The 20,663-nt window shown below is 35.0% G+C and overlaps 3 protein-coding genes across 4 annotated transcripts; 1 reads left to right on the top strand and 2 right to left on the bottom strand.

Moving 5' to 3' along the window:
* Positions 1-203: 203 nt before the first annotated feature.
* Positions 204-2,628, bottom strand: LOC18056110 (26S proteasome non-ATPase regulatory subunit 11 homolog). The gene is made up of 2 exons (XM_006453178.2): positions 2,502-2,628; positions 204-1,691 (listed from the first exon to the last, which is right to left on the bottom strand). The coding sequence occupies exon 2, from the start codon at positions 1,664-1,666 to the stop codon at positions 398-400; it is 1,269 nt and encodes a 422-aa protein (XP_006453241.1). The 5' UTR covers positions 1,667-1,691; positions 2,502-2,628; the 3' UTR covers positions 204-397.
* Positions 2,629-3,842: 1,214 nt separating this feature from the next.
* On the top strand, positions 3,843-15,662 carry LOC18056109 (DNA ligase 4). 2 transcript variants are annotated; one of them, XM_006453177.2, is made up of 27 exons: positions 3,843-4,266; positions 4,828-4,919; positions 5,942-6,027; positions 6,131-6,267; positions 6,711-6,785; positions 6,875-6,966; positions 7,339-7,410; positions 7,663-7,742; positions 7,864-7,901; positions 7,990-7,996; positions 8,152-8,310; positions 8,985-9,060; positions 9,521-9,645; positions 9,739-9,773; positions 9,869-9,927; positions 10,473-10,556; positions 10,928-11,023; positions 11,132-11,180; positions 11,314-11,401; positions 11,531-11,734; positions 12,507-12,632; positions 12,730-12,829; positions 12,943-13,048; positions 13,273-13,403; positions 13,544-13,705; positions 13,921-14,076; positions 14,358-15,662. In XM_006453177.2, the coding sequence occupies exons 1-27, from the start codon at positions 3,934-3,936 to the stop codon at positions 15,067-15,069; spliced, it is 3,480 nt and encodes a 1,159-aa protein (XP_006453240.1). In that variant the 5' UTR covers positions 3,843-3,933; the 3' UTR covers positions 15,070-15,662. The 2 variants fall into 2 exon arrangements, with proteins under 2 accessions (XP_006453240.1, XP_006453239.2); XM_006453176.2 differs by having other exon boundaries at positions 8,152-8,355.
* A 67-nt stretch (positions 15,663-15,729) lies between these two features.
* Positions 15,730-18,130, bottom strand: LOC18055005 (proline-rich protein PRCC). The gene is made up of 2 exons (XM_006453175.2): positions 16,971-18,130; positions 15,730-16,025 (listed from the first exon to the last, which is right to left on the bottom strand). The coding sequence occupies exons 1-2, from the start codon at positions 18,072-18,074 to the stop codon at positions 15,867-15,869; spliced, it is 1,263 nt and encodes a 420-aa protein (XP_006453238.1). The 5' UTR covers positions 18,075-18,130; the 3' UTR covers positions 15,730-15,866.
* Positions 18,131-20,663: the final 2,533 nt, after the last annotated feature.

Raw genomic sequence — 20,663 nt, 5'->3', positions numbered from 1 at the left:
TAAAGATTAAGATTTCTGTTTTGATAAATGATTTAGGGTGCCTTGAACTGCATAATCCATCGGCAAATTACATTGTCTATGCATTTCAAGCAGCTCTGACTTCTCAGCTGAGAAGAAGCATAATTAAACAAACCTGTTAAAATGAAACTTCACATGCACTTGCATATTTCTAAAAGCATATAAAAAGCAGCTATTCACAAATATAGCAAGAATGAACCATGGTGGAGAATTTCATCACAGATCAAAGAAACATAGTTAATGCAGTTACAGTGAATGTAAAATCAAGTTTCCTACTAACATATCCATTATCAAGTCTGCAATAATTCAGAAACAATAGAAAGACAGGAAGCAGAACCATGAACTAAGGAGTGCCCACCAAAAAACACAAAAGAAACCCTCATGCCATAATCTTGGCAGACCTCACAAAAAGGCTGTCCACAACCTTGCCCATGTTGGAAATGGTTTCTAAAGTGGCAGGATAGATGGCATCTGCCTTAGGATCTTCAAATATGATGAGGCATCCAACGCCCTGATCTAATGTCCCAGCAAATTTCTTGTCCAAAATCATTTGGGATAACTTTTTCTCTACATGATCTATCGGCAGCTCAATGAGCTCTGCAATGTGTGCTATCTCTACCCTTGAGTAAGGCTCAATCAACCTGCACAGGTTTTGTTCCAGAAGTGTGTCATAAAGAGATGAGAGGTGCCTATGCACAATTGGGTCTTCCTCAAGCTGAGCCTTGAAATCACGTAGAGCAGTCTCAAACAACTTCAAGGACCTCTTGGAATGAGCATCAGCAACAGCTTTCATAGCATCTAATTCTGGCCCAACATACTGCAGGCCAGCCTTAGAAGAAATTATCCCAGCAACATCATCAGCTTGGCTCACCATGATCTTGCAAAGCAACATGTATTTTAGACTAAAAACAGCCCTGGGATCTTCAAGAGCATTGAAAGCCTCAAATGCTTCAAAGAAATAGCTATAAGCAGTTTTGTAATCCTTCTCTTCAGCATGTAAAATTCCGCTCTGCAAATCTATAGTGCCTTGTTGAGCCGGTGGCACATATATAGCATTTGCAGCTGTCCTCGCTGCTGTGAGGGCAGCCTTTGCCTTTGGGAGGTTTCTTAATGAAAAATGTAGCTTACTTTCCAACAAGTCTATGTCTACAAGAAGGAGTTTGTCATCTAATCTCCTCACCTCTTTGACCAAGCTAGTAAGCAGGGTCAATGCCTCTGTGTACTCCCTACTCTCCATCAAAAGAGCTGCAAGCCTAGCCTCAACTCGTTGCCTAAGAAATGTACGCTTTTCCGCACGGGTCCATTGTACCATTTCTTTGCATAGAGCAATTTGGAGTTCAGATGTCCCAGGTATCTTGGCAACAGCATCAATAATTCCTCTTACAATTTTGGCAGTTTTAGCCTTAGGGATCAATGAAAAGAAGGGTCTCAACTGAGTAAGAAGGTTGCAAAGATCCTGAGCCCGGTTCTCCTGTCTAAGAAGGTCAGATAGTTCTGTGATAGCCAATTCTTTTACACGGAGAGCTTCTGAAGAGGAAGAAGGATCGTCAAGTACACGGTAAAGCATAGATATAGCATCGGATGGATTACTGGCTTCTTTAGCCTGCGCAATAGAGTCTGTTGTTGCAGGAAGATATGATGAAGACATGATTTCAATCAGGAATAATCAACTCCTGAAAATGAAAAGTCATCTAATGTTAAACAAGAAGAAAAATACAAGCCAAAAACTTGCTGAGGTTCACATTGATTGGACGATAAATTTTTGGCTGTATTACAGATATGGTCAGGTCTTACACACATGAAGCTTATAAATTTGCTCAAGGTAACCCTTCATCTCACTAATTGGATGGGAAAAAATTTAGTCAACTTGTACAAATTTGAATAGGTAAATTCACAAATGACACACAATAAATTCATTGAGACACCAAAACAAAACCTTATCTCCTCTTTCTCCTTTGGTTTATTCTGTTTCAAAATCACACGGCAAACCCCAAAATACAGACTACATTTCCCAACTTAGGCTAGTAAATATTCTAAACACTTGATGGCCATGTCAGACACAATACATCCTCGGGTTACAAATTATACTTTATTGACTCAAATTGAAAAAGCAAGAGAAAGAGCAGTTTCCTTGTTCAGGAATTTTCAAGTAAATTCATTGACATAAGCGATCAATCCAACAGATTGCTTCGAATGCTACAAGTACTATACTTGCTTTACACATAAATAAATAAATATCTATGCAGATCCTGTGCTAAAAATTGAAACTTTAAACAAACACTTGTCCTTTAAAAGAATCCAACATCACAAAATCCAATTTCTCGAGTCAACTGCAGCATTAATACAAAGATAAAGAAACCCAAATTTTTTATGTGCATATAAGAACGAAGTACTAATATTGAATCTTGAATCGCTAAAAGCACTCCTGATTGAATTGAATAATTGGAAATTTTATATATATAATTATAAAAATTGAAACTTACCGGTCGAAGAGAGAAAGAGAAGATGAGTGCGGAGATTAGGGTTTCTGAACCGAAACTCAACAAGCAGTGAGGAGACTGAGACGAGAGAAAGAGACACGACTATCACAAGCAACCTCGGTTATACGATCTCTTTGCTTTGGGCATCTTTTATAATTTTTAAAGTTTTTATGGTTATTATCGTGCAAGTACCTAATGTTTGTAATAATGTCAAACTTCAGCGGCTTATTTTTTAATTTGGGTTAATTACAGTCGGGTGACACATATTTTAATATATTTTAAAAAATGACACATTTTAAAAATATTCGATTAGATAATAATTCGTTAAGTTTGATTGTTAACTTTAATGGCACAAGGTTCAAATTAAAAATATAAGTTTTTTATTTATTTTATCCACATTAAAAAAAGAAAAAGAAATATTATTGTTCACTTTTTTTTTCTTTTTAATTTTTTCTTCATTATCTTCTTTCTTTATTTCGTTTTCTTATCTAATGGCGTGAGGTTACTGAATCTTCTCTACTTGCTTTTAGATTTGAGAAGTAGTAAGTTATTGGCAATTTGGCACCCTCTAAACTTCTTTGTGAGTCATCTTCTCCGGTCTTAAACTTCTCAGCGCGTCATCTTCTCAAGCTTTCATGGCGCCGTTGTAGCTGTTTCAGCAACTTGCGGCTGCAATCCATGGTGCAGCTGCACCATTGTTCTAAATCACTACAGTCATTTGTGCACAAGAATATGTAGTCGAATTAAGGTCATAAAATACTTTCGTGTCAACCCAAACATCGTCCCTGCTGGTTCCCCCACCATCACTTAAGAAGTCTCTATCGTAACTTAATCATTTTAGGGTTAGTGAATTTTGGATATGAATTAAACTATTGGATTAACTTTGTTTGGTTTGATTAATTTGTTTTTCATTATTAAATGATATTTTATTTAAGTATTTTGTTGTATGCAGTTGAAACATCCAAATGCTCCATCTAATTTCATGAATTCTTCATAATAGTGGATTAAGGATTGTTCAAAATCCAGCCACTATATAGGTTTTTTTTCATTTTTATTTTAAGTAATATTAAAAAATAAAAAATAATTGACCAAATCTATTAATTTTGAGTAAATTAACTAATGTGGGTAAAATCATCAATTTATATTTTCAGTGGCTATATCTATTAATTTTAATAGAAAACTTAACAAATAATCATCTGATCTAGTATTTTTGAAATATACATTCACTTTTCTGAAATATGTTAAAACAAGAGGAAAACCAACTGTAATTAACCCCTTATATATTTTTTTAAGAATTAAGAATTTATTTAAAAAAACATTAACATTTATTTATTTATTTAACTCTCCTAATCTAAAGCGTATCAAACAAGCCATCAACAGAACAGAAAACCACCGAGTCCGAGTGGCAGCAAACGAACAGCGAACTGGCGAAGAAATGACGAAGACAGAAGAGACCGAGGTGATCGTTTTAGTGAGTCTTTTCAACTGGATACAAAAAACCAAACCAGCGGCCAAGAAACGGTCCAAGTTCCGCAAATTTCTCGATACTTACTGTGACTCGGTGGACTACTTTAGTGCATTGCGGCTGATTCTGCCGTCGTTGGACCGGGAAAGAGGCAGCTATGGCCTCAAAGAGTCGGTGCTCGCCAACTGCCTCATCGATGCCCTGGGCATGTCTAAAGACTCCGCTGACGCCGTTCGGCTTATTAATTGGCGCAAGGGAGGCACCGCTCCTAATGCCGGAAATTTCCCAATGGTCGCTGCTGAGGTCTGTTTCGTCTTTCGACACGCGAGCAAACACAAAAAAAAAAAAAAATATCTCTAGAAACTTGTTTTATAAGGCGCTTTTACTTGAAATGAAAGCGCTTTCTGTGAAAGCATTATTTGCATAGGGCAATCATGGTCATAGATATTCTTTGATAATATCATCATGGTAGAAAGTAGTTATGTTTGATTCAACTATCAGTTGTGATCTTTATCTGTAGAAGATTTGAGAACTGGATTTTTGTATTTTTGTTTTTGCCATGTTAGCTGTCACATTAGCTTAAAGTGTGTAATGTGTGAGTAAAAATGCCCCAAAAAAGAGTGATAAATGGGAGTGTTTCTTGCCTAGCGATCTGTAGATTAGCTACAGTTTTCTTTTTTCTTCAGGTAGTGGTCATGTCTCAATGAATTTGATCAAGTTTCTCTGTTTGGCATCTTACAAATTCATTGTCTATTGCTCTGTATCTTTTAATATGAAAATTGTGAGTTGATTCAAAACACTTCAGATATTAAGGTAAATCTTAAATTATGTTCTGGGCTTGAGTATGTAGCTTTTCTGCCATAGGTTCTGCAACGTAGGCAAGGAATGATTTCTGGTGGACTTACAATTAAGGAATTAAATGACTTGCTTGATCGCTTGGCTTCAAGTGAAAACAGGTATTCTACTTCTGCTTGACTGGGATGTACATTCTAGTAAGAGACTTAAATCATTTGATATCATGCAAATGATATATTCCGGTATATACTGGAATAGGTAGGGTAACCCTTGTAACATAAAGTTCATTGTGATATTCTTATCTAATCTAGCATCGTTTCATTATGGTGACAAGTAATGGCACTTAATACTTTGTTGGGATGTAACCATCAAATCTTTCTCAATGGTCAACTACAGGTAGAATTTTGTGTGATAAATTGATTAACTTTGGTCATCACCTATGTAATTTTTAATTAAATGTGTTTGCTGCGACCCATGCCCCTGAAAGATAAGTGCATCAGAAGAATGTAGGAGAGGGAGGGAATATAACCTAAGCATGTGAGAGGGAGGGAGAGAGAGCATAGGCATTCTAGGCTCTATGAAATCAAAGCCACTTATATTGATTCTTGGGCTCAAAAAATGCCTAGGAACTTTAGGATTACAATTCATCGCTGGTCAAAAAAAATAAAAATAAAAATAAAAATTCCCCATATTACTAAACCTAGAATGACATGTGAATAACTAACATAAATTTTTCTCATATCTGTAGATTATTTTTCTAGAACTGTGGGATATGCTTCAATAGGTTTGGTATATTTGGTGAAAACTGACCTTGCTTGGTACATTCTTAGCCTACACTATCCAATAGCTAACTCGTTTTGAGCACTGCTATTTGAACAGCAGCAAGACACCAGGAAGACAAAAATATGAGTACTGTTCATGCTGCAGCAATATTGTAGCATACGAAATGACAGCACTGTTGCAAGCTGCTGTCGTTTCTGTCGTGCTGCTGTTCAAAATAGCATTTTCCATTCATTTTTTATATCCAGCTTGCTTTGACTGAAAGTTTTAGGCAAAGTGTCAATGCAAGCTGCTGAAGTTTTAGTGGAGATTTTTATTCCCTTTCTCCTATTTCATGTCCAATCATTTTATTTTATTTTTTAATTTTTTTTCTCATGTTCAACTTTGATAACTATGGCAAAAGGGCTGAGAAGACTTCAGTTCTGTCTACTCTAATTAAGAAGACAAATGCACAGGAAATGAAGTGGATTATCATGATAATTCTGAAAGGTGCTATCTATTTCTACCATTATTCATACCTTTTTCTAATTTTTTATTTTTCATCTTGATTATGTTATGTGAGCTTCAATGTTGTTTGTAAATTTATTTGTAGATCTAAAGTTGGGAATTAGTGAAAAGAGCATATTCCATGAGTTTCATCCGGATGCTGAGGACCTGTTTAATGTGACATGTGACTTAAAACTGGTTTGTGAGAAGTTAAAGGATCGAAACCAGAGACATAAACGGCAGGTTCGTTTCAGGCACTGAAACAATCTCTAAATCACTTTTGAAACTTTTAGTGATGGTACAAATGAGAATATACCATGTTTCCAGGGTACTGCTTAATAGATGTGAGGTCAACAATTAGTTTGGTGGGATGGAAATAGTAGGGTGAAACTAGGTGGAAATATGTAGAGATGGTTTAGGCATGCCAAGCGGAGTATAATTTAATAATGCAGTCCACTTTTTAGAAATAAAATTATGATTTGGTCACAAGTCAAAGAGATATGTGCTTTTGGTATCTTGAAATATTATGCGCGACATGCTGAGCAACCTGTGGTTGCTTATTGTTTTTATGAAGAGTGTGCCCAATTTTCTGTTAAGAAATCAGTTTTACTTGATATAATGTTCCTATTTCTGTGAATGCACAACTCATATCTTCCAAGAAATAACTCATGATAAAACTGTTATAGGACATCGAAGTTGGGAAAGCTGTGCGCCCACAACTAGCTATGAGAATAGGTGATGCACATGCTGCCTGGAGAAAGGTCTGAATAGCAAAGACTCTTTTCAAGTTTTGTTTATATTTTCATTTTTGTTATTCAATTATGCATGTCATTTTTGTTATTTTGTATAGCTTCATGGGAAAGAAGTGGTCATTGAGTGCAAATTTGATGGTGATCGCATTCAAATTCATAAAAATGGTTCAGAAATACACTACTTCTCAAGGTGGGTGCCGATTTGCTAGTAATTACTCGTTATACTTATCTTCTTTTGTATCTGAAGTTTTCAATTCTAAATTGCTGTATTTAATTAGTGACATATTCACTTTTTATTTTAATTTGTTACTCTGAACATAAATCCTTACTACATGATTTAGATGCCTACGGGAACTTTTTTTTGAGATTTCCTTCTTATCTGTTTTATTTTTAACCAGGCCCATGCCTTAAATTTGATGCATTGCTCAAGAGAACAGTGCTTTTTTTTTAATGTAAAATTATGAAGCTTGGACTCTGTCGCCTTAGCAGTTGATTAGATGCGAACAACAGGAAAACTCTGTATATTTTGATCTGTGGAATTCATAGAATAAGTTACATGCAGGAGCTTTCTTGATCACTCTGAATATGGACATGCGATGTCAAAGATTATTGAGCAAAACGTTTTGGTTGACAGGTAAATATTTATCCCAAGTTTCATGGTGCGACCTCTTCTTTTAGAATGCCCTCCGTCATTTGCAATTAATTGCAAAGTCTAGAGCAGATAGATTTAATTACTTTTTTGGTAATTCAGCTGTACAGTTAAATATTTGTGTATACAACTGATGGAGCCTGGAATAGTAATTGCTGGAGTCATTGGAGGAAACACTAGGACTATTTTGAAATTTCTCAAAGTATTTTATTCCTATTAATTTTTCTTCTTGCCTAGGTGCATACTCGATGGTGAAATGTTGGTCTGGGACACTTCTTTGAATCGATTTGCAGAATTTGGTTCAAATCAGGAAATAGGTTTTAACTCACATATTGATTCTTTAGCTTTTTGTCTTCTTTCCTTTGGGGCGATGGGTGGGGTTCGGGTTTTTGGTTTAATTTTTGGTGGCATTTTATCATTAATTTTTTCTGTTTACAGCCAAGGCAGCGAGGGATGGACTTTCAAGTGATCGACAGGTTTTATGCTGCGACATATTTCTTTTATCTTGTTGCTAAATAAGGAAGCACAAACTTTAACTTTCATGTATGTTCTCTTGTGGTGCAGTTGTGCTGTATCCTTTACATTTCTGACTGAATGTCGGCATTTCTTGATATGTTTCCGATGGCAAACATAACTTTGAGTTTCCTATTATCCTCAAAATTAAATGTACAATACATGAAAAGTTTTGAATTTTCTTTGGTTTTCTTTCATGTGAAAAATTGGTAGATTTTGCATTTGATGTTCTGTATGTGGGAGATACTAGCGTCATTCACCAGAGCTTGAAGGAACGACATGAGCTTCTCCAAAAAGTTGTGAAGCCTTCGAAAGGTCGTTTAGAGACCTTAGTACCTGATCATGGTCTCAATTCTCACGTGAGACCTCAAGGTAAAGAACATGAGATGACTGATATTCCTTTACCATTCAACAAAGGTAATGCTTCTCATTGCAGGCCTCGTTATTCTTTATAGGTAAGAGGTATTGTTGATATATTTAAAATTGTTTTCTTGTACAATTACGTTATGTTGAAGTCTGGCACCTATTACATTTCAAATCAGGCATTACTTTCTGTTATGAACTTGAGTTCAACTGTAAAACCGTCAGTCTTCCATGAATCTGACTTGAGTTCAATTATGCTTTTACGACTCTGTAAATATATGCTTTCTGGGCTCACTAAGTTTATTTGGTGCTTAATAACCTGCTTGGATTTCTAAGCTACTAAGCTAGATTACTAAAATTTAACTTGTGAGATAGACCTTTAAGAAGTTTTTATTACGTAAACATTCATGCTTTTTTTCATTTAGTTGAAGAAGTCTTAATGCATGGGAGTGAGGCCATTCATCCAGTGGGCGCAAAGTCCTTGCATCATGTCTTTCTTTAACATTAATAGTCAATTATGGTATTTGAGTTGTTTGCGCAGCTGATGACTTTAAGTGTACTTCATGATAAGGACAATGCATGTAACATATCTACTGTAGCCATGAATGATGGCATATGTGTGTGTGTGCATGTGTATATGTTATCTCAGTTAAGATCCCAAATTATGGCTGCTGATCAAACAGGGGAACCTTGCTGGTCACTTGTTGCTCATAATGTGGATGAGGTTGAGAAGTTCTTCAAAGAAACCATTGAGAATAGGTTAGCATTCTTATGCATTTCCTTTGGTTCGTAAATGATAGTACAATTGTTTTAAAGCTTGGAGCTTGTAGTTAGCTTAGTCATTACCCAACAACATCTCTGTGTGAACTATGGAATATCTAAACCAAAAGATGGTAGAATGACTTCGAGAACTAGTTCTACAGATCTACATGTAATCTAAAATTCTGGTCTTCTTCGATCAAGTTCTCAAACCAATTAGGGAGCTTCCAAAGACCAAACAATTGAATGGAGTCCACTGTGGAATGACCCTAGCATGACTAAAAGTCAGTAATACATAGGTTGCCGGTTAGCTCACAGTATATTTATTTGTTCAGACTCTGAATATTCTTACATGTTTGTTATCAATCAAAAAATTTGTCTAACCAGTTATTTTATTTATTTGTTTATTTATTTTTGGGGTTTCTATTATTGTTTGTTGAAATATATTTTACTGGTATAGGGATGAAGGAATTGTATTGAAAGACCTTGGTTCGAAATGGGAGCCAGGTGATCGAAGTGGAAAGTGGTTGAAGCTGAAGCCTGAGTACATCCGTGCTGGTTCAGACTTGGATGTACTAATAATTGGTTTGTAGTTATTTCTTTTGTTTCTTTTCTCTTTTCTAAGGAAATTAGTTCCTTAAACTGACGACGGTTTCAATTATGCACGCATTGTAATAGGAGGATATTATGGCTCCGGTCGTCGTGGAGGGGAGGTAAGTTGCCAGCCTGATTTCTGATTAGTTTGTTTTAACCTTTGTGTACTAATGTTCTTACTAAAATGTTTAACCAATACGTTACCTTTTTGCAGGTTGCTCAGTTCTTGGTTGCCCTGGCAGAGCGTCCAGCTCCAGATACATATCCTAGAAGGTACTTTCCCAACTTTTATTTGCATAGATGTATTATTTAAACTTGTGCACATTACCTACTGGTTTGTGTCCTTTTTTTAGCTCCTCTTTTGGATTATCCTTCTCACTTCTGCATTGGAATTTTTTTTTCTGTATTATTAATGTGAACCATTGTAATTCCTGGAACAAATGAGTATTAGATCTTAAATTGTCAAGATATCATTGAATTCAAATGCTTAAACTTATAGGTAAGGGCCTAACTATAGTACTGCCCTAATGTATGCCTCGTATGCAAGGGATGTAGATCACACACAACAGCAACCACAAACATAACAAATACAAACACCAAACACACTCTTGTTATAATATAAAAAGTACCATTGGAGAATTTGGACACAGCACCGTTTGGATTAATGGCTCTTGTACCACCACTAAGTTTAAGGTTATAGGTAAGGACCAAGGATCAAATAAAATATTTAAGCTTTCCCAGACCTTGAATAATATTTGGTAGTATTTAATCTATTTGGAAAATGTGTCTGTGAATTAATCTGAGTTATTCCATTGCAGATTTATCTCCTTTTGCCGAGTGGGTACTGGTCTCTCTGATGAGGAACTAGATGCTGTTGTAACTAAGTTGAAGCCTTATTTTAGGTAATTTAATGGTAGCTTGATGTTATTAATGGTGGTTTCAACGGTGTTGTCCATGATAATGCTCTGTGAGCTGCATTTTTATAGTCATGGAACCAATTAGAGTAGCTGTGAAAAACAGGGTTAATTTTGATCACTTGTTTTTACCCTTATGAACTGGCATCAAACTGAATGTTTATCTTTATAGATTTAACTTACTATAATTGATAAAGAAAATGCTAATGATGCTTAGACCAACATCTACACTCTACAGATGGGGCTCTGTGACTTCGAAATGTTTCATATTTTTAGGGAAAAGCGGTATCTTGCAAATATATTATGAGGGTATTCACAACCTTTTTTTTTTTTTTGGGGGTTGGATTGTGTTCTCTCAGGAAATATGAATATCCAAAAAGGGCACCTCCAAGTTTTTATCAAGTTACAAATAATTCAAAGGAGAGACCTGATGTTTGGATTGAGAGCCCTGAGAAGTTAGTCCTTTACTCCTTTTGTATTATTCCCTCTTAAGCTAAATGGATATGAACTTTTCTGACATCATCATTGTCATTTTTTTCTTTGTGAACCTCTCTTTCTTGCAGATCAATAATACTTTCTATTACCAGTGATATTCGAACCATAAGGTCTGAGGTGTGTCTTTGCTAATTTTTACTTTTTACTAATTGGGGGCAGAAATAATCTGTTTTGATGGTTCCATTGATTCTCTATTACTTGATCCACTTGATCTTCATCCTCATTCGTACTCGATCCTTTTTTTTTCTAGGTTTTTTCTGCACCATACAGCCTGAGATTTCCACGCATTGATAGAGTGAGATATGACAAGCCTTGGCATGATTGCCTTGACGTGCAGTGTAAGAGGATAGCACATGTCCAAATGCTTTTTTGGGTTATAAATGTTCAAGAACTCCTGATGTTATTTCCCTTTAAAAGGGGCCTGGTCTCCGTTTGTTTAAATTTGTTAAATTTTTTCTTTCTTGCAGCATTTGTAGAACTTGTGCATTCAAGTAATGGCACCACTCAGAAGGGGAAAGAATATGGAGGCTTGCAAGATGATAAGCCAAAACAATTCAGATCCTCCAGAAAGGGAGAGAAAAAGAATGTGTCTATTGTTCCTTCTCATTTTCTTCAGACTGATGTTTCTGACATAAAGGGGGAAACCTCAATATTTTCAGATATGGTGTTTTGTATCCTTTGACAGCTCTATTGAGCGATCTGTGCTGATTTGTTTCATGTCTCATATGACTGACATATCAAACTGATTCCTTAAACGCAATGTGCCCTGGCTCTCTTTTCTTCATTTCTTTTCATAGCCTTGTTATTGATCTGCACTTCTTCTTTTACATGCCTTATATGATTTGTACTTGCTTCTTAAACTGTCACTGTGTCACATCCTAACTTGTCTTCCCTCTGTATCCCCCCCCCCCCCCAAACAAAAAAAAAAGAAAAAGATTTCATCGAAGTGGGGGAACCTTTGCTTGCTTGCGTGACTGTAACGTGATGCAATGATGCTTGAATCTAATCTGAATTAAATTGTTAACATGTAGTATAACTTCATCTATGATCCCATTGTACATAACAATCTGGATAATCCTGTTTTCTTTAAAAGACTGATTTATTTTCCCAAGATGGTAAAACTGCAGTTACAAATACTGACAGGTGGTTTCTTTAGTCTGTTTCCTATTAATAGAGGTTTCTGCCATGGTAAAGATGATCTGTTTTCGTTTCTTAATCTTTTCCCTTTTTCATCTTCTTCTCCCCATGTCCTTTTCTTTTCTGTTATCTGGTTACATTCATATTTCTCTTTCAATTTTTCAGCATATTTAAAGCTTCACTGTTGTGTACGATTGTTCTTAGTATGATCTGGGTGTTTAGTCCTCTGCTGTTGTACTAAAACTAATTAATCTTTCTTTCAGTTATCCATTTTGTTAGAATTATTAATCTCCTTGACATGCACAGATTTTGTTAATGTACCTCCAGCCTATTCCCTTGACTCCTTGCACAAAATGGTTGTTGAGAATGGAGGAACATTTTCAATGAATTTGAATAACTCAGTTACCCACTGTGTTGCAGCTGATAACAAAGGTCTTTCTCTCTCTCACATTCTTGCATACACACATTAACGAATACACAGGCACTCAATTCATATTTTGCCAGTAAACAAAATAAATAAATTTGCCAGGGCTTAAATATGAGGCAGCAAAACGTCGTGGAGATGTTATTCATTACTCTTGGGTCTTGGATTGTTGTTCACAAAAGAAGCTTCTCCAATTGCAGCCAAAGTTAGTTTCGCTGTCATTTGATCCGTTGCTTGATCCAGAAAGCACTTTTTTTTCCCCCTCTCAATCTAACTTGACATTCTATTGCTTTTTGGTTGTCTATCTTTCTTTATAAGGTACTACCTTCATCTATCTGACTCTTCGAAGAAAAAGCTACAAGAAGAAGTTGATGAATTTTCTGACCTGTACTTTTGGGATCTTGACCTTGCAGATATCAAACAGGTACATGGACACAGCATTATATATTGTTATTTGAATATTTTGGATTTGGTGGATAAGGTTCACCAATATGGAATAAAAACATAGAAGAATAACTAAAGTGTGGTAAAAAAACATTCATAAGAAATTTTAAAAATCTCACGTGCCTTTGACTGTCGTACTTGAGCCACTTATGGTACATGGTACGAGTTTGACCAAAAAAAGGTTTTTTTTTTTCTTTTTTTCAGCTCTTAAGCAATGTTGATAGATCAGAAGACCCCAAAACTATTGATTATTATAAGAAGAAGTACTGTCCACAGGACAAGTGGTCTTGCTTTCATGGCTGCTGCATTTACTTCTACCATTCAACAGAGCCTTTGTAAGATCTCCTGACTTCATAAATCCTTGTTTATTCTATCTATGTTTATTTGGCAGAGCTGACTTTAATTGGTCTCCGTATTAATTCATTTCTAGATAATTTTTTAGTTTCTTATTCAACTTTTTTTTTTCTCCACCAAGGAGTCCTGATTGGGAAGTTATATTGGGGCTTGCCCTGAGGAGATTGAAGCTTGAAATTTCCTTTCATGGCGGTAAAGTCTGCAACAATCTTGCAAATGCTACCCACGTGGTGGTCTTGTCAGTACTGGGATATGATGTGAACTTTAATTCTCTTACAGAAAGGTGATTACAGTTTATGGTTATTCTGCTGTGTGTTAAGCATCTTATGGAATGTTTCTAACAAAAACATGTTGAATGTTTGTCTGCTGGTCTTTATATTAGCATCATCCTTTTCAGTTGTAACTGTAATAAGAAATTATTTTATTCTAGTACTTTTGATTATTATGAACTAAATTAATATAAATTCTTACTCTTGCTTTTCCATCTTCTTTGTGCAGTTTCACTGCCAGAGAGAAACATCTTTTATGGAACAAGAAGTTGCATGTTGTTAGATCCCAGTGGTTGGAAGATTGCTTGGCGAAGGAGCAAAAGTCGGAAGAATACGAATACAGCTTGAAGCCCACTGGCATGCAAGAGTCGTACCTTGAATTGTGGTGAATGCTAATGCATAAAATCTGTTATATATGGCTATAGTTTGTTCCTACTTGTGTCACCTTTCCAAAAAGCTACTATCCCAGATTTTTAAATTTCAGAACTTCCAAGTAGGTTGAATTGTCAAGCTCGTTCATTGTGGTTCTGGAGGATTAGTAATACAGAAATGAACATATTAAAAATTTGGTTGAAAATTAAGGCCTTGCCCCTACATTTTCGCTGTACCTGCTGCCCTAGATGTTTTTAACTACCTAACTGGTGTTTTGGTTGGTTTGCTTTTCAGCGAAGAAGACCTGGATATGGAAGAACCCTCATCTACATTGGAAACTTCAGACAAACAGAATGTGTCATCTTTCCCGGACGGTGATGGTAAGCAGAGAGGAACCAGAGGTGTTTCCCCTGCCTCACCAAAGAGAGAAGGCAAAAGGAAAAGAGGAAGACCTGCTGGTGGAAGCGCAAAGAAAAGAAAATCAACTGTCAACCTAGCTCGGAGAAAAAGGCCACATGTTAGAAATAAACCTTCAAAGATATACCAAAATGAATCTGATGAAAGTAATGCTTCTGATGAAACAGAAAAAAAGGAAGAGATCAATAGGGAAGAGAATCATGAAGATCGTGAAATGGATGATGAGGAAAATCTGGAAACTCGACAGACTAATGTAGTGGAAGATTTAGAATCATTAGACCGAGGCAAGGCACTTCAACAAGAGGTTGTCAAAGATTTTGGGAAAGAAAAACAGACTGTTAGAGCTCCTGATATTGAAATGAGAGAAAGGTATCACAGCAAAGACAGTGAGACAACTGATAAGCAGCAAGTTGATGCAGTTCAAGCCATGTTACTGGACATGATTCCAAGCCTTGGAATGAAGAATGAAAAAACTACAAATCCGATTCCGAAAGAAGAGTCATCATCTGCAGAACCAAGTGCAGAGCCTACAAAGAAAAAGAAAGTCAGCTACAAGGATATTGCCAGCAAACTACTCAAGGATTGGTAGGAGTTATGAGCTGATCATCTTGTCTCCATTGCATGGCCTGTGAAATTGTAAGTATGTTAGTCTTGGACAGCGAGAATTTCCCAGAGTATTCCATATCTATCATACTACACTGTTGTTGTGTGTATGTATAGCTACAGCTCATGTTTCTAGCAGTTTCTTATCGAACCGTAGATGCTTCAATGAGGACACGTTCGCTTTCCCCAAGGATAGCTATAGACCGCAACCAACCTTCTTTGTGGTGGATGTGGTTGCGATTGGCTGGGAATCTTGAAGTTTTAGCTTAGTTTTATTAAGTCAGTAATTTTCGGCTGGCCAATAAGTAAATTATATACGGCAAAATCTCAAATCTTCAACGGAGTGTATTTAAATTGTGTTCGAAGGCCATTGCAGGTTTCTTTCTTTGAATACATAAATCTCATCGTGCTCTACCCTGGCAGCGGAAGGCGTGGTGTACAGTATGTGTAAAATTTGCTTTGGAACTTGAAAAATCTTCAACTAAAAGCATTAGTTGCAGCATAAATGATAAAACCAAGAAGCTCATTGACCTTTTAACAAAACCCAAAGCCATGGAATCAAAACTTTAGTTTCTTTTCTTTTGTTTGTTTTCCCCCCACCCCAAATAACATCCAAATTTTACGGTTGGACCTTCAACAAGTACAATTACAAAAACCCATATGACATATACTCCAGGAGAAAAAAAGTACAAAAACAAAAAGGAATGAAGTTTCTTGTTTATAATGGCTAATATCCATACCATGTTTCCGTTACAAAGACAATGAAAGGGCTATGGTCTCAAATCACCATCCATATTTGCCGTGTGTTTGAGCCTTAGTCAGGAGACCTTTGGCACGTCGCTCTGCTAGCTCCATCTCCTTCTGCTTCATATCAAAAAATAAAGAGCCAATTTGATGCTTTCTTTTGTGAAGCTTTGAAGGCTTCCCCTTCACCGAAACAGGCTACAGGAGACACGTTGATACATACATAAGTAAGATGGCAATAATATAAGAAAGCTACAAAAATAACAAGCACAGAACAAGTGTAGGTCCTGACTGTTTTCCATGCAATTACATGGTGAGCACTCTAAATGATTAATATTGACCTACCTACTTCCTTTTCCTCATCAACTCAAGATTCAACTACAAAAATCTAACCATGAACACCTTCAGTGTCTTATTGAATACATTATCTATATTAACCATAATATCCTCACCACATGTTAAGTCTAATGACAGGTTATTACACAATTCAGTAATAATTTTCAAAGCCTTACAACTTTCCATGCTTAGTAGAACATGTGTCAAATTTGAAGGGCTGAAACTTAATGTATGTAACGTGATAAAAATGTTTAGTGCTATTGTATATCTTACAACAGGCAATAAGCAGGAGAACATTACATCTCAGTTTACAAATATCTTATACAAATAACCACAAGGGTAATACCACAACTCATTGCCAAACAAATTTTGTGCTCACGATAACATAAAATATTTGGGCATTTTTCAACCCTTTGGATGGATGAATAAGGCAAACCCCATTTCACCATCCATCAACAACGGTTTCCTTAAATCACATCATCATACTCCAATTGTTTTCTTTCTGTATGTTGTCATTTGTTTAAAGAAATAGAACAGTTGTAAAATTATTGTCCCTGTCCCATGGAACTAGTGTCAAGAAACTTGTCACATTAACAAATTTTAACTCTTCCTATCATCCTCACAGTGCAAAGTTTTGTTTTTGGTTTTTTTGTTTGTTTGGGTGGGGGTTGTTAACTAAAATGTTCAACCACAATGCAAACCAAATGCATAAATGCGGCACTAGACACAAATGAACAAGAAAAATCACAAAACATAATCATGTTGAAAAGATTGAAAAAAAAAACCCATAAATACCAGAGGCCTTACCAGATAAGAAGGCCCGAATGCAATGCCAGTTAACTTGGCCTTGTCCTCACTCGGCCGATTCTTCATCAACTCATCCTGCTTCACCTCCACTATTTCTGTTGGAATCTCCTTGCGCCCTCTCTTCCCTTCCATTCTAACCACACTCTCAGCCACCATAGCTGGCTCTTGCACCGTTGTTGTAGCTGCCTCATATTGCCCATAGTCTCCGTAACCATTATAATCTCCATAACTACTGTAACCACCATAATTCATATAACTTGAAGCATCCCCACTATGCACATTCTGATCAATACCATAATTCACATAACTCGGATCAATACCTGCTTCATAATTCGCATAATTCTCTACACTTTGATCATAATTTGCATAACTATCTACATTCTGATCACTGCCCACATCATAATTTTCATGATTAACCGCATCTTGACCCGTACCTGCTTCATTCTCAGCTCCAAAACCGACCGAACTCGAAGCCGGAGCTTCTGTATCAATTATAGATCTTCGTCCAGAACCCGAACTGGAATGGCCAGAACCCAATGCAGCCGAGCTTTTGGGAGCTGGAATACTCGACAAAAACGACTTCACCGATGAACTTTGATTAAAAAATTCGGCTTGTTTCCTCTTCTTTCGCTCTTTCTCTTCATCATCTTCATCGTCGTCGTCACTGAAATTGCTCGATTGAATCGGAAGAGGAGGCTTGAATTGAACAACCCTTTTGGTTGTCTTTTCTAAAGGGTTTAGGGTTTGTTGTGAAGAAGTTTGGGTTTTTGGTTGGGGAAGCGAAGAGAAAATAGAGGAAGGTTTGTTCGAATTCGATGTAGGTTTTTTCGATTCTTTTTCTTCTTCATCATGGTCGTCAAAATTATTGGAAGTTAGGGTTTTTGAGACAGGGTTTTTGTTGGTTTGTTGTTGTTGTTTCGGTTGTGGGATTGAAGAGAAGAGAGGGGAAGATTTAGGCTGAGGAAGAGAAGAGAAAAGAGATGAAGCTGCTTTTGTTGACGAAGACGATGAAAAAGAAACGGGTTTCGAGTGGCTGCTCTGTTGTTGTTTTTGTTGCTCTTCTTCTTCGTCTGAAGAGGCGTAGTTCGCCAACAGAGAATCCATTGATGATGAAAAAGAAGAAAATAGGGATGGATGCCGAATTATTCAATCCTTCAAATTTTCAATAACAACTTACGAGCAAAGGTTAATAACGTACGGATCCCTCATTTTTAAAAATATAACAATACGGGTCCAAATATTTTTAATATTTTACATACTAGTCCGTTTGGGTCTCTGAGATTGGGTTCTAATTTTGTTATGTACCGCTCAGCTAAAGCATTGGCTAATTAAATCAATAATCTAACTATTCTATATTTCTATTTTAGACAGGTTAACTCATGAAGTTAGCTAATTTAAGGACCTATTTTAAATTTTGTTAAAAAAATCATTAATAAAATCTACTGTTGTATATAGTTGAGTAAAACCCCACGATTACGGTTTTCTGTTGGGAGATCGGTTCTATTTCAGCCCTTCCAAATTCGCTGAGTAAACCCCACGATTGCGATGATATATTTAGGTAGCGTTTACTTTTTGGATTGGATTGGGAATACTGGGGAGTAGGAATCCTAGGATTGGGAGTGTGGAGTGGGAGTGGGAGTAGGTTGTTTACTTACACTGGAATGGAAGCATGGAATGGAGATCAGAATCTAATTTATGTGTTTACTTTGTCTTAGATTGGGAGTAAATAGTTTCAAATTACAATTTTATCCTTATTTAAAGAATTATAATTTTTAATTACAAAACTAATAAAAAATATATTTAATGAATAATATTTATTTTATTATATTTGTAAATTTATTATAATTATTAATATTCTTAATTATGAACAATAAATTATTAATTGTAATTTTAATATAAAATGAAATGTTATTTTATTTTATTTAATATAATTATATTAAATTTATTATTATATAAAATAATAATATAATATTATTTAGTACAAAATTAATATTTTCTTAGAATAAAGTATTTATTATTATTATTAAATAAATATAGTACTATTATTTTTAAAATAAATATAATAATATTATATTTATTAATTCTCTATTAATATAATAATATTCTTTTAAAATAATTTAAACTTAGAATTAATGTAAATTATTATTTAGTTAAATATAATATTATTATTTAAATAAATATAATATTATTTATTTTATTTTATTAATTATAAAACATAAAATAAAAAAAAAGGTAGACCACTCCCACTCCCCACTCCAAATTATTAATATTATATTTAAATAATAATATTATATTTAACTAAATAATAATTTACATTAATTCTAAGTTTAAATTATTTTAAAAGAATATTATTATATTAATAGAGAATTAATAAATATAATATTATTATATTTATTTTAAAAATAATAGTACTATATTTATTTAATAATAATAATAAATACTTTATTCTAAGAAAATATTAATTTTGTACTAAATAATATTATATTATTATTTTATATAATAATAAATTTAATATAATTATATTAAATAAAATAAAATAACATTTCATTTTATATTAAAATTACAATTAATAATTTATTGTTCATAATTAAGAATATTAATAATTATAATAAATTTACAAATATAATAAAATAAATATTATTCATTAAATATATTTTTTATTAGTTTTGTAATTAAAAATTATAATTCTTTAAATAAGGATAAAATTGTAATTTGAAACTATTTACTCCCAATCTAAGACAAAGTAAACACATAAATTAGATTCTGATCTCCATTCCATGCTTCCATTCCAGTGTAAGTAAACAACCTACTCCCACTCCCACTCCACACTCCCAATCCTAGAATTAATATTATATTTATTAATTCCCAATGGGAGTCCCACTCCCACTCCCCACTCCAAAAATGGGTGGGGTCCACGGAGTGGGACTCCCAATCCCTTCTCATTTTAAGTAAGTAAACGCTGGAGTGGGAGGAATCTACACTCCTCACTCCTACTCCAACAAGTAAACACAACATTAATACTCATTTATCGTCAGGTCTAAAAAGCTTGCGGGCTCTACATAATATTTCTCTAAGTCGGACTAATCGACTTTAGGCTTTGCTCACAGGGTCTCATAACGATCTATTTAGTATTTACACCACAACCCATTAGAAACTTGGGTCAATTCACTGGCTTACAAGATTGCCTATTTGGACTTGGCCCAAACGGACAAGTCACTTTATTATTAGATCCATGTATTGAGCAACATTTCATACCGCACACTCGCGTCATCATTATATTACTTTTTCATCGTATCTTTTAACTAATTCACTAAATTAGTTGTGATATTGATCTTATAACTAATTTTATGCCACTTCAAATTGACCAAGAAGAGCTGGAATATGGATATTTAATGATCAACATTCATAGCCATTTTGACAACTTAGAAGTGATTCGAATTAATTGGCCTAAAACATTGAACAAAGAAACAAAGTTTTGAAATATTTGCGCATTTATTTATTTATTTATTTATTTATACGTAGAACTACTTGAGCATTACACATCTTGATTATGAAGATTTAACATTTTGACCCAGGAAGACAAGGGGGGGGGGGGGGGGGGGGGGAAAAACCCCCACTCCTCTTTTAACAAAAAAAAAAAAAAAAAAAACCGGGTTTGGGGGGGGGGGGGGGGAAAAAAAAATTTAAAAAATG

This window comes from Citrus clementina, unplaced genomic scaffold (genome assembly GCF_000493195.1).
Source record: "Citrus clementina cultivar Clemenules unplaced genomic scaffold, Citrus_clementina_v1.0 scaffold_1, whole genome shotgun sequence".
NCBI lineage: Eukaryota > Viridiplantae > Streptophyta > Magnoliopsida > Sapindales > Rutaceae > Citrus > Citrus x clementina.
The sequence above is the reverse complement of the archived record's forward strand: the minus strand, read 5'-3'. Positions and strand labels throughout refer to the sequence as shown.